General features: G+C 49.1%; 1 protein-coding gene across 4 annotated transcripts in view; it reads right to left on the bottom strand.

Moving 5' to 3' along the window:
• Nucleotides 1–13,658, bottom strand: part of LOC111839561 (kelch-like protein 13) — a 37,881-nt gene extending 24,223 nt beyond the window's left edge. The window contains exons 1-2 of one of the 4 annotated variants that reach the window (XM_023803597.2): nucleotides 13,574–13,658; nucleotides 8,824–8,891 (exon numbers count right to left, since the gene is read on the bottom strand). In XM_023803597.2, the coding sequence (XP_023659365.2) occupies nucleotides 8,824–8,876 (53 nt within the window). In that variant the 5' untranslated portion in view covers nucleotides 8,877–8,891; nucleotides 13,574–13,658. Of the gene's footprint in view, nucleotides 1–2,635; nucleotides 3,168–8,823; nucleotides 8,892–13,573 lie in introns of those variants that run through there. The other 3 variants (XM_023803599.2, XM_072706549.1, XM_023803596.2) reach the window with 3 other exon arrangements.
• Between the last annotated feature and the right edge of the window lie 654 nt (nucleotides 13,659–14,312).

The raw sequence follows: 14,312 nt of genomic DNA, 5'->3' as shown, positions 1-14,312 counted from the left end.
GAGGAAGGACGTGACCTTAAAACGATTAATTTGCTCCACGACCTTCACTGCCAGAAGAGGCACATGGATATTTTGCCGGCTTGAGTTTCATTATGATTAAATCCATCATATCATGTTTCGTAACGTGACTGCGCCATCCACTCACGAACATGAACGACAGGAACACCCAGCGCCGGCATCCCCCCCATCTCCTTCACAGCTCAATCGCCAATAAAAACACGCTTCAGAAAAAGGTCACATTCAGCCTTCCAATCACGTGGTCTTTTATTATTATTATTATTATTATTATTTATTTCTCAGCCACTGAAGGATTCTGGGTGCATCGCTGTGTGCTCCACACCGCGACACACCCAGGCAACTCTGAAAAGGAGGCCGTCGCAGACAATGCATCTGTCTACACAGGTTAACATCACAGGAGGAAAAGCTGATGTGGAGTGGAGGGGAGTGGAGAGGAAGGGGGGGGGTTCTGCTGAAATAAGAGCACATCCTGACCCCCCCCCCACCACCACTTCCATTCCTCTGTGACCTTCAACTGCCTTGCTGGAGGCCTGGTCTAGCTTGTTACACTTAAGTGAAACAGAACATCGATTCTGCTCATTGCTATTAGATGAAATGTGGTTATCTGGGGGGGGGGGGGGGGCAACAGAGATGGTCACTTAAAATAACAATAATAAAAGTGTGATACCAACCTTCCTCTTTCCGCTCGGCCAATCTAAGTTATCCATAGGCCTGTTAACAGACAAGCTATTTAGGTAATGGGTTATACCCCGGTAAATGCCTTCAGGATTTCACCCACACTCCTTCATGGACCCATACCAGTTAAAATTTTTCTGCTACCATGCAATATAACCTAAGAGGCTCAAAGTTTCATCAGCACGATCATTTCAGCACGAGTGAACAACATTAGCGCATCATCTAGAAGCCTCTCACCATCCCTCTGATCCAGCTAACGATCCAGACCCTAATGTTCAACTAACGTTCCTTTCAACATCCTCCCCGTACTAACCCGAACGCCATCTCCTTCCTCCCCTGGCACCAAGAGACACTAAAGCCCATAGATAGCGCAGATACAGATTAACAAGATAAGACAATTTCAACCATCATTAATTGAAGGAATCTGCACATTGTTACTTATTATGTAAAAATGTTCCCGGATGCTTTTGTTGCCAGCGAATATTCGGACCTTGACCAAAGACACGTTGAGACACTGTTGCGACCCTGGGCACCCCCCCCGGTCACCGGTGCCGTCGCTCCAAGCAGATGGCGTGCAGAGCGCAAACTGACGGGACGAGGGTGGTGGGAGACGATCCGACGATGTCGGCAGTAGAGTAGCGTCGAAGTTCCCGACATCATCGGGAATGTCTCCTCTCCTTTCCCTGCCGCCCGTGGCGTTCCGGAGGACGACGCGTCCGTGCCACTGCTATATTTAGCCAGGCTGCCCGCTGCATCCTGGAAACTGGCCCGTTTGATACCTATCCATAACCTCAGCTGTGATTTTCATGCATAATCTGTGCCCCGAGGGCGCGGCGGGGGGGGGGGGGGGGGGTCAGGAGGGACGGGATTTAAGGGAAGGAAACCAACAAGCTTCAGGGGCTTCTGGGTAGACTGTGATTATCCTCCACTCAACGGCAGAGGGAAAAAACAGGACCGACCTGTAATTTGAGGGATATGGAGCATGACAGTGGCTGGGGAGCATGATGCTCTAGGGGTATAAACAGCAGAGGGCCACTCCTGGCTTTAGCCCCACCAGGAAAGGGCTATTTAAGATCACTTACGGTCTGTACCGAAACATAGCGTGCAAGGAAACTCGTGAAATTTAAATAACAAACTGCATTTATTTAATAACAAACTACAAGCGGGGAATTTCTCGCAGCTGCTCAGAGGGTGACCAAGGAGGACACAACATGCGGCAGATAAATGCGATTGGTGCGGGGGCGCGGCACTCTATTGTAGCCACCTCCCCCCCCCCCCCACCCCAACAACTGGTGGCATCGGCTGACCCTGGTGGGAACACGAACATGCCAGCGAGTCCGGAGCCCCCTAAATGGGGCCCCGTGGCACAGGGCAATTAGCGAACTGCAAAAACAAATACACAGACACTGGCACAAATTAAAATACGGGGGTGAAACAGAGGAGCACGGACCATCGGCGGGGGATGTGTGACATACTGAGCCCACCCCCGTGTGCTTTAACCTCACAGATACGGCTCCTGACCCCCCCCCACCCCGGCACACACACTCACATACTGGAGTTAAAAAAAGAAACGCACACAGACGCGGAGGCTTGAGAACCAGAGCAGCATCACACACCAATAGAGAAGGGGAAAAAAATACATCAATAAATACAGGAGGCAGCTGCCCCCCCCCCCACTCGACTCCCATCCTGAAACCTGCAGCCACAGCTGGGTGGAGAGCTGGGGACGGGAAGGTCGGGGGGTGTTCGAAGGGGGCGCGGAAGGACACGGATTCAGGCATCAGGAGATCGGGAGCCACGGGGTTGGCGGTGTGGACGGCGGGCGGGACGGACCATATGGTACACACACAAATACACACACACACTGCTCCCCGCACAGGGGGGACACACAGTGGCATTAAACGTGCACACGGACCTCGATGACCCAGCCCCCGCCACTCACATGTACGCCGGCGACAGCGGTGACGAGCGGGACGCCTTAAGCCCCGGCACGGGGAATTTCCAGCCCACGGGGGAGCCGCTCTTCCATTTCAGCGGCATGATGTCGCGGCGCGGCGGCTGCACTGGGCGGCGGTTTAGCGCGTTTCCATAGCAGGCTGGCGTGCTGGGCTCCCATCCCACAGGGCCGTGGGGCGGGCGTCGGGGCGGGCGGGCAGGCGTGCGGCTGGCTCAGGCGTGGCTGCTGGGCATTCCCTCCGCGAGAAAAATCCTCTGAGCCCGTTCTCCCCCCTCCAGTATGAAGACTGCTCTCTCGTCCCTCCTCTCTCTCTCTCTCTCTCTCTCCCTCTCTCTGTCTCTCTCTCTCTGCCGCTCCCCGTCTCTCTCTCTCTCTCTCTCTCTCCCTCTCTCCAACAGCCTCAACAATAGTGCCACCTTGTCTGAAGAGTGCTGACTGCAGTACTGTACGTGGGATGGGGGGGGTTTAGGATGGGTGGAGCTCGGCGGAGGTGCACAGCAGCACAATGCAGCTTTGTGTACAACACCTGGATGGCCGCACTGGTGGTGGGGGGGGGTGGATCTTATTTATAACTATAAACGGACCCCCTCCTGAAGCTTGATCACGGAGCGCGTGGCGAACGACAGCGACTGCTGAAGATCAAACTTGATATCAAGAGGAGGGAAAGCGACGGCGTCTCTGCTAACCCCCTCTCCCTCCTCCTCGTCCGCTCCCCCGCGCCCCCCCACACAGCCCCCATGCCCCCCCCCCCCACGCAGACACACCTCTCTGGAGTGCCTGTCCCATCCTTGGTCCAGTTTTCATCAGAGCTGCAGCAGTAAAAGGAGATCAAGCCCAGCATCGCCCGTGGCTTCCGAAGTGACCGGGGGGGTCAAACTGGGATCTGCACCGCCCCCCCCGCTCTTCCTCTGCGCTCCGTCAGCTTTAAACGGCTGGCTCGCCTTCACCCCCCCCCCCCCACCCCCACCCATAACTCCCCCCTTCCTTACACGGGATAAGCAGAACCCTCATGCATTTTGCGACAGCTGGGTTTCATGTGGGAAGGTGCCATACCCCAATCTCTCCCCCCAGCTGACCCGCGGGAGGTCGAGCCCAACAGTGCGGCTTTTCTAATATGAGCTGTCCCCCTGCCTTTCTCTGTCTTCCCTCCGCAACACGAGTAGGAGGTGGAAGTCTTCGGGATCACAGGTACCAAAGGTGGTGCCTCTCCTGCTCTGGTTCTCTCCTGTCCCTCCTTGTCCCTCCCTCTCTCCAACTCCCTCTTCAATCAAATACAAAAGGACAAATGAATATTTTCCATCCTGAGCTGGGTCTCAAAAGTCACGCCAACAGCACTGCACTGACTAGGGGCGATTCAGGGGATGATTTGGTGAGTGACATGCGAGAGGGCCAATCAGCTTTCAGATGGGATCAGTGCCTCTGTGGCCCCGCCCCTGTACATGCCCCTGGCTCTGACCCATTTGGGTTAGTTAAACAAAGGCCTGTTCAATGACAGGCCCTGAACCCGCTGGCCTGTAGACTGACGTAGGCTCCGCCCCACCCTCCTCGGCAGCTAGATCATGTGACCGCAGGCTCAAGTGAAGCAAAGGAGTAATAAAATATGTCATCTGAGCCTCACTTCCCTGTCATTAAACGCCCAGACCGAGACCACGGGCGCCCCACCCTGTGCTACGCCTCACAGACACTCCTGTCCCCCCCAACTCGCTGCAGGCAGATTAAAGGTCATTTTAAACGCGTAGCCCTGCTAAACTCCATGAGAAAGACCGGGGCCTCATCACGCGGCTGAGATTACCTTCCCGCCGATCAATATCACTCTTATCAGTATTCCGCCAAGTGGCCGTCATGCCATCCATCATTTCCATAAAAAAAAAACAAAAAACAAAACCTGTTATCCCAGCCGGAAAAAAGGGGGAAGGTTGGACCATCGCCGGAACGGCCCCCCGCATCACCTGAATGTCCGTCCACGGTTGTTCCTTAAAGACACGGCATCTGCAAGGCCTGTTCCTATAGCCTGCCAGATATGCAAACGATTCCAAATAAAAACTTCACCGGGGAAGACTGAAACAAACGCTAACAAAAGTAGGAAATAACATAAACGAATCAACTCACAGCTAAATATTTATTACCCTTCAGCATGTTCATGGAAATAACTGTAGGGCTTAAATTTTATGAAGCGTTCGTTTTATTTGTGAGGGAGACAAAAAAAAAAAGCACATTTAAAATTGAAATTATAGTCTGTGTGGAACATATTTTCTCGTCCCCTAGAAATAGAACAGGATTCCCCAGTTTTGCACATTACAAGGACTGGGGGGGGGGGGGGGGTGTGGCAAATATGATTGGAGCAGAGGTGGAGAAGCTTTTCGGAAAAGTGGAGCGGGAGGAGGAGCTAAGAAGATGGTCATCATGCGGGAATGTCAAAGTCATTGCGTCACTGCAGTCCTCTCACCGACCCACCGGAAGCCATCTATACCGAAATCCGTCCTGATTGTCCGTGATGGAGAGGAACGGTGCTGGAGGAGGTTCTCCAAGCACATCGCAGAACCACCCAGGCGCACGTAGAACAGGCTGATCGTCTGGGTTCCACCGGGTCCTGGGGCCTCCCTGCTGCTTAGAACCATCATTCAAAATTTTATTTTTTTGGTATTCGAAAAGGAAACACACTGCCAGAAAAAAAGAGAACCAGTTTGTACCGTTGCTTGTCCCTGGGGCTGTACCCTCAATGGTCTGCCAGTCGTACCCTTAGCTGTAGGTAATGGACTATGAAGGTAGTTCCCAAAGTATAAACAACATTGATGTAACATCAATGGTACAAAAATGTTCCCCAGAGTCCACTTCTATACCTTAAAAAGGTACATTTACAGCCCTAGTGACAAGCAAAGGTACAAACTGGTTCTTTTTTTCTGACTGCAGGTCGAGGTCATTAATGTTAATGAGGATGTGCTCTCAGCCTCTGGTTCAGGCCCCAGACAGACAATGACGGGGCCATGCCGTTCATCACACGCACAGCCTGCCCGCCCTGGAATGCCAAGCACGGCCGAGGGAGGGGGCACGACATCAAAACATACCACCGGAAATTTCTATTTCTACACAGAGAATAAATAACAACATCTGCCTAAGACCTGCAGACCAAAGTAGATAACTGACTGGAGCAAAAGTCACTGGCTACTTGGCCACATGAGCAATACGCACCACCTGTTGGCCATTTAAGGAACTGCAGGCACGGCTTGTGCCGCAGAGGTGTCCACAGGGTACGCATTTGGGCAGGTCTTTATTCCAACATCTGTTCTTCACTGGCTAATTAAACCGTTAATTAAACCACTTTCAGCCTCTCTGGCACCAAGCTGGCGTAAGTGGATCAATCGAAACTGGGTTAGATTTTAAAAAAATATATATGTGAAAATTCAAGACCATTTCAAAGGGAATCAAGACCCCAAAAAGACCCCAAAGGTAAGCCTTTGATAAGCGGCACTGATATCACAGCCGGACACTTCACAGACGGATCTGTCCCGGCTCTGGAAACTTCACAGATGTAGCTAGCTTTGCGTTTTTTAACACGCCCCTGTGTTGTTTCCTCGCGGCCTGTATGCCTGTCGCTTTGATGGAGGATTTATGGTGATGCATTCTGTTTATTCCGATTCCGCTCCCCAGAGCGATTTATCAACAGCCTTCTGGAGGACGAGAAAAGAATCAATACGGAAGTTTTAACCATTTTATTTTCAATTTTCTTTGTCGTTGCGGCGAGAATGCCAACCATTCCGCGATCGAAGTCTGTCACGGGAGACAAGTTTTCACCTCGACGCCGCCAAGTTCCGGACCGAAAAGAGTGCGATGGTCCCTTTCTCAGCGCGTGGGACTGAGGGACACGTTCAACTAGAGTTTAAGATGCGTTTCCAAACATACCGATTAAAAAAAAAGTAAGATTTGGACCAGGCCAGGATAATCCGGGACTAATCTGCAGTCTGATGCTTTGAAAAGCCGTCGACGTGCCTAATCTGAGGGCTCAGCGGACGTGGAAAATCTCACACTTAAGCAGGAAGGTGGCAGAATGATGCACGATGAAAGCCACACCCCCCCCCCCCCCCGGATGGAGGAGGCCAGAATGCCATCATCGCGAGTCACGGACGCTTAATCTGTCGCCCTCCAACCTGCCGGCGAGTCGTAAAGAGTCACATGGACTGGGACCCGTGCTGAGACTTCCTGCATCAGAGGTGCTGTTTCAGTTCATCTACATGCTGTGGAAAAGGGGGCGTGTTCAGGGGCGGTGCCACAGGTGCACTGATCCCATCTGAAAGCTGATTGGCCCCCGGGGTGCCCCCTCTCTGTCACTCACCGATTCAAAACATATCATTGGCTAACGATAAAGTAAGCCTCGTTGTATCAATTATTGTTCCTCTTATGAACCCTACCTTAAAAAAAATCCATCCATCCATCCACTTATCCCAGTCAGGTGATTGCAGGACCCTTACAGTCACATACATTATTTCACCACACGAACATGCACACATAATAACGCGTCTGCCTGTGTCCATGCGTTCACACGGAGAGCCGACCCCGACCCGTAGCGCCCGGTCGCATTTCAAAGCTGCAGCTCAGCGCCCGTCGCCTAGCAACCTGGGTCGGAGCCGCCGTCCGTCGAGTCAAAGAGGCGGCATGGGTGAGGGCGGGCCGCCACAGAACCGGACAAGCAGGCTTACGCCACACTGCCCCCCCCCACCCCCCCCGGCACCCTTTTCCCTAGTGTGACGCACAGTACTGCAGATCAGCAGAGCTTCCACCCGGCTGAAGCCTGGGCTCAGACACAGCGTGACCTTCGGGGTCAGAAACAAGCCGCCTTCTGCCTCCAGCGGAAGCTCGTCTGACCGCAGAAGGAAAGGAGGCCGGCAAAGTCAAACTGTGAAAACCCTTTTAATGATAAATACAGGAATAACTGAAAAACAAAGCCGTCCCATCCAGGGTGTACCCCAGCCTAGTGCTGCCCGGGATATGCTCCAGCCCCCCCCCCGCCTCGGCACCCTGATCTGGGTAAGCATTTGGACGATGGATAGCTTCGGAAGGGTGCCCGGAAGGGACAGAAAAGACCAGGACAAACTTTATCCAAATTGTAAGTCAGCCCTCGAATCCCCCGGCTACCACGAGCAGCAAGAAGGCAACAGCTCCTTTTCACCAGGTGCCAAAAAACTCCCCGTGTCTAATCGGCTCCGCCGGTGTCTGGAAAAACCTTTCGGGGCGGCGGGGGAAGGCAGCGTGCCGCGGCCAGGCCTGAGCGCCAATCAGCGCCCTGTCTGATGCGGAATTAATCCCAGGGCGCGGCGGAGAGGCCGAAACAGCAACTGGAAGCAGGAGGGAACACGTCCACCGTGGAGAGCTGGGTGAAAGTTAATCTGCTTATGGATGACAAGGCGAAAGGCATTGCAGGCTTCAGACTCAAACGGAGGACTTGCGACACGCTGTCTGAAACAAACATCGGACACGCGCACACAAACACACGCTCACACGCGCACACAAACACACGCTCACACTGCCCCTCAAGCCACTCACTGTACAGAGCCATTTCAGGCTCAGAGCTGTTCATAAATATGTCCGCACTTGTTAACCAAAGCTGTGAAAGTTCACTTCTCCGGGGGCTAGAGTCACGAGCGCAAGTCACGTGACACTATTTTAAGTGCAGGGTTCTGTTCACAAGTATAACTACATTACACTTGAGTACAAATGGCTGGAAGAGACAATTAGCTCATATTAACAGCTCTTTGGGGTGCGGGGGAGTGTTTCTCAATCTGCGTACTTGACCACACTTGTGTTCTGGCGCCCAGCGCCGAAGACCAGGTCCAATACTCAAGAACAGAAGTATGGAGGACGGTAAAAATCCCCGGATGTCGCTCTTGCCCCGCCCTAAATATGAAGGATACATCAGCTGCATCCTCACCAAACGAGACCAATCCCATGATTCATTGCACCCCAAGTTCATTCTTGGGAGGCAAGTTAGAAAGACCGATCTTTCTGATCTCCGCGTTCCTGGCATGGAGAAATACCCTGACATAGCAAAGCTAATCGTGGGCAAGTAGGCAGGAATGTTTATCGCCACTTCCTGTTAGCAGGGAAGTCGTCAACGCCAATCACTTGCGGAAGGGTCCGGGCAGGAGCTGAGCACCCGGCGGATGCTCGCGGCACGGTACCTCTCCCGCAGCCCGCTGGTTAGCACCTCCCCTCTGCGCGCTGGGTGCTCCATCCCCTTGCCGCTTCCCTGAAAAAACACCAGGTGGCGACACTGCTTATGCGACATATCACCTTCGCTTCTAATGACAAAAAGCCATGCATTTTAAAAAGTGTGCATCACCTGCAAGCACCTGTCTTTAGCTAATGTAAAAGCACCAAAAAACACATTCATTACTACCCACTTGCCAAATCCTTATAATAATCATGTGAAGCACATTACCATATTTCAGATATTCCACAAATGACTCCAGCCCTGAAATACTGAGCTCCTTTCAGTACCTGACTCATGTCACAAGATCTAAGTAACTGTCACATTTCTCAAATGGAGAGAAAAAACTCTCTTTTTTAATTTACATTTTTTATTTAGTAGTCACTTTTATCCATGCATTATTTGAGAAGGCAGGGTCAGACGGTCCCTAAATTTACACTTCAGTCGGATTCTGATTCAACAGACAGGTCAGCAGATCTAGGGGCCGTACAACAAAATGACCTTGAATAGAAAATGGAAAATCACGAAACGGAGACTAATGGCATTCGTACGATGATAAAAATGTTTCGCGGTCCATGGCCCCCGCCACCCTCATAGGATTTACACATTTAAAAGTTTCCTTCTTTTTTAGTTATCAGCACCCCCCTTCCATGCGGTACCATATGGCGCTCGGTACTCGTCTCGGACCGTGCTGGGCAGCCCCGGCCATCTGTCTGGCCCGAAATTCGCCGCCGGGGTCTGCGGTGATTAGAGCGGGAATCAGCTGGGCAGATAATTGAGGCCCAGTCTGGCAGGCAAAAGTTCACGTCCCGGTCCGGTGCCGCGGGGGTCGTTTTTCTGGCTGCGAATCAAAGACGAGGCAAGAATACAAAGCAAAGGAGAAGGAAACACGAGCGGGAGCCGGAGGCACAGCCAAGCGAGATGTCCTTATCAGGGTCTCTGGGCGGGACCACTTTGGAGAGCGCCCCCTTCTGACACCCCAAGGGTGCGACAGCTTCACTCTTGTATGTTTGCTGCTCGGCTGACAAATTTGTCTGATTTCTGATGCCACCCATTTACTCTCAAAACGGCAAACTGTGTAGGCGGTCGGAAGGTCGTCGGTTCGAATCCCATCCTCGACAGAAGGGTCACATGTGCGCCGGGCCCTTGGTCAACGCCCTTGGGGCCCCTAAAATGCCTCAGGGGAGGCAGATAAATGGCTGTTTCGTACATTTAGACCACAAGCTTTGCACTCGACTGTATCAGAGGAGAGAAGACGATATATGTGAAAACTAAAGAATACCAATATGTTCGTGTAAATTGCAAATACAGCCTCATTACAGTAAGCTAGGATCTTCCAGGTTTAATGCCAAAAGTTAGCATGCCATATTAAGGGGGGTTAAAGAGTAGAACCTCAACCAGGAACTGCAGGAAAGTTAAAAACAAAACGTACGATTTCAGAATTCGAATCGCCTCTTAATTAATTCCGCGCATGACCATATCTCGGCTCAGAATGACATCGGCCGAATCTCGATAATGACAGGAAACAGACCCAAGCACCCAGGCCGCCTGAATCCATATCAGGGTGTGTGGCACCGCCCACCCCAACCTGCCGCTGAGTAACTGAAGTCACCGTGACGACAGACAATAACATGGACGGTATCCACGGCAGTGCCAGTGCTGTACCGCAACAATAGCAGCGCCAACACGGCCATTCTGAGCAAATTTCCATGTGAAAGCAGACTGACTGTTCCCAGGCCTGAAAGCCAAATCGTTCAGCGGAGATACCAGACCGTTTAAATGGGCATAAAGTACAAGTCCATTGTAAATGAAAGCATGTTTGGCAATTAGGTAATTGCCTCGTAGCAACTTTCTACATAAATCAGCATGTATCACGGAATGAGAAATAAATAAATTAATGTTGCCTATTACTGTAATAAAACTATTTATGCAATCTATAATAATAATAATAATGATAATAATAATGATAATAAATGTTGTTAAGGGCCTTGCTCAAGGGTCCAACGGTGATACAGCTATGCTCTCAAGGTCAGGATTTGAACCAACAACCTTCTGATTCTGAGCCTCACACCGGCCGCCAGCTGGGCATTTACCTGACTTTTGTCATTCTCTGGTATGGTAGGGTAAAAATCCATTTCGGCAAATCACCGACACAAGATTTATCTCAGAGTAGCTCATCTCCTTCACTAATGATTACAGGTTATATTTGAGTAAAAAAAAAAAAAAACGGCACATCCATACATTTTACTCTAATTGGTCAAAGAATGATTTCACCTATATTCCATCACCATTTTCCCTCAGCAACTAATACTTGCTGAGTCAGGTCATTCTTTGCTTAAGCACATGTGCTAATGGCACATAGGCTATTTCCGTACACTTCCAATGGTCACCGTGACCTTAAAAAGACACTTTGACTTCCTGACTCTACTTAGCATTATGCAATACTTTGGAATTCCACACGACAGCACATTTGCGTCACGTCCGCCTCGAACCCGAGATTTTACCCCTTAAGCCGACCTCGCCCTCATTCTGACACCCTCCTCTCTTCTCCACAAATCTTTTCGCAAGTAGGGCAGACTATGTGCTCAACATAGCAATGTCGGCGTTTTCCAGTATCCTTGCATAAGCTCCCCTAAATATTTCATCAGCTCGTGTCCCTCAAAGTTAGTAAATCCATCAACAACAATTATCCTTAAGATATACATATATTCCCACTGCGCAATACTATTTATTTCTGAACCGTTATGATGGAATTCTGTACAATAATTTCCATAACATTCCTCACACTATTTATTGTTGTCTATTATTAACTGTTACTCTCTATTAATATCTAAATGTGTTTTGTAACTGTATACAGTTTTTTACTGAATACAACATGTGAATTTAGTTACCGTAAACTTGCAGTTTCCTTCAGGATCTATCTATATATCTAATTAACATTTTTCACATTAATCTGATACTTTTATCCATAGGAACTTTCAGTAGAGGAAAGCGTTATAATTCATGTGCGCTCCCTGGGATTTGAACCCACAACTTTCATGTTTTTATTGGAATGCACTACTTGTTGAGAGACAGGAGCTGCATCATCACAATTGCATCATGAGTTCATTAATGAATAACAAAGTTACGTCACTTTCCCTCCTTCCACACTGCTCATTAAGATTACAGTCCGCCACAGCTACACTTGGCTGCTATGAACCCTTAGTGAGATGGCAGAGTAGTTCAACTGTAGTGCAAAAAGGGAACGTAACAAGGTTCCCAAGCATTAGAGGACTGGTATAAGAAGATTACAGCTTCAGTAATAAGAGGATGACTTAATTGACAGTAATCACTTTGAGGTGCTATCTGTATCTGTATGACCCCTACCAATGGGAACATTAACGAACTGCATCCTGATAAGGAAGGACAGCCAATCAATCAGAACAAATGAAAAAGAATAATAAACTTGTTTGCATCTTTATTATGATCCGTTCTCCCTTGCATTGTAATAGTCCCTGGCTGTACCATCCAGGCAGCGGCATGGTGCTATTCCATTGGGAATGTCTGGTGTGATCCCGTCCAATCAGGAACGCTCCCCTCTGACAGCACCAGCCAATCGGCTGCGATCTCACACAGAGAAGGGCACTGATAATACCACGGCCAAAGTACTTATTGCTTAGGGTTCAGTCAACCTGTCTGAGTGCGATGAAACCACGCTGCCCTCCCCCTTCCCAAGGTGTAACTTTACACACTACGCACCAGAATCAAAATCTCCCAGTAATATAATACATTAAGACGCTGTATACTTTTACTTCTCCCACAACAGACTAAATGCTCAACCCCTTACCCTGAACATTACCCCCATGAAAAATTGTCTAGGAGTCAACCGTAGCTTCGTGTCGTAAATAAACAGCACTACGCTATTAACATCAAAACATCACATTCTGGAATTGATAGTCACTACTGCTGCCCCTCCCTGTACTAAAACATACAGGAATAAAATGTAAAAAATGAAAATGCTTGTCATCGTATGTAATCATTTTAAGACAGTCCTCATGTAAGACAGGGTAAAGATGAAAAAGAGTTGACATTGCCTGAACGGAATAAAAAGGTTCAAAATGGAAATCCGTTATTGCAACTCAGTTACAAACTAAACTTATTTACCAAATATACGCGTAAACAAGACAGCACGCTTAAATGCTATGTATACAGCGTAATTGTGCACTCGCATTTTCTTTTAGAGTTATTTTCTGTTTTATTATTTATTGCTATTAATTTTTAAACAGATGCCAAGCTTTTCATTCAAACTATTCATATGCAAATGAGTGTCAAATCTGTGTCTTCAGCCATAGCAACAAGACGCCAGGTTTGCCTGAATAAGTAAGACCTGCGATAAATTAGTTCGCTGCTGTTTTTGGGACTTCTCGAAGTTGGGGCTACGGGCTAGGAGACTGCGGCTACTTGCCTTCATAAACGCAGAATTAGAGCAAACATTTCAAATAATATACCAAAAATATAAGCAGCACGAGACAATGTTAAACAATAACAGCAGAAGAAGCGAAACGCAGCGTGTGTCAAATTGCATCAACTTTACCAAAAGCAACGCATCACAAACTGTATAGCTAGTTCTGTGCATCTGCTAGACAGTCATCTCCGTAATGTCTGATGTGCTCCCTTTCATGATACAAAACGGATATTTTATTTTTAAGCAAAACAGTATTTTTAATATTTAATACGCCTACCTGCAACTAACCAAGTTGCTCGCTCCCTTGTTTTCCCCCTGCAGTCTTAAAACCGCTCCGCTACAGCCGACGAAGCAGAACCAGCCCCCTTAATTTCATTGGCTAAATAGAAAAAACCATAAGGTAGCGGGACTGGTGATTGGTTAAATGCGATGCCAATCGCACGAAACCAACTTCCGCCGCACACACAAGGCATTTACTAAGCAACTGTCCCGAGACCTGCGATGCTTTTCAGGCGTCCTGGGGGAGTGGAACACAATCAAGTCAACAACTTTAGAAAAAAGCGCCCAAAGCAAAAAAATTATATGAAAAACACATAGAAACACTACAGTAACTTTTTATATTTCTTGAAATTAGATTGATTTCAATTTTCCTTTAATTCATCCATTTTTATTATTTTACAGTAATAATACAATGACGGTAATACACAATATTGACGAAAGTATTGGGACACCTGGCCATTGCACCTATAGGAACTTGTATGACATCACATTCTAAATCCATGGGCATCAATATGGAGTTGCCACCCCCCCCTGGCAGCTATAACAGCTGCCACTCTTCTGGGGAGGTTTTCCACAAGATTCTGGAGTGTGTCTGTGGGAATTTTTGCCCACTCATCCAGAAGAGCATTTGTAAGGTCAGGCACAGACGTTGGACGTGAAGGCCTGGCTCACAATCTCCATTCTAGTTCATCCCAATGGTGTTCGACGGGGTTGAGGTCAGGGCTCTGTGTGGGCCA

Source organism: Paramormyrops kingsleyae, chromosome 24, assembly GCF_048594095.1.
Source record: "Paramormyrops kingsleyae isolate MSU_618 chromosome 24, PKINGS_0.4, whole genome shotgun sequence".
NCBI classification, from domain to species: Eukaryota; Metazoa; Chordata; class Actinopteri; order Osteoglossiformes; family Mormyridae; genus Paramormyrops; species Paramormyrops kingsleyae.
The sequence above is the reverse complement of the archived record's forward strand: the minus strand, read 5'-3'. Positions and strand labels throughout refer to the sequence as shown.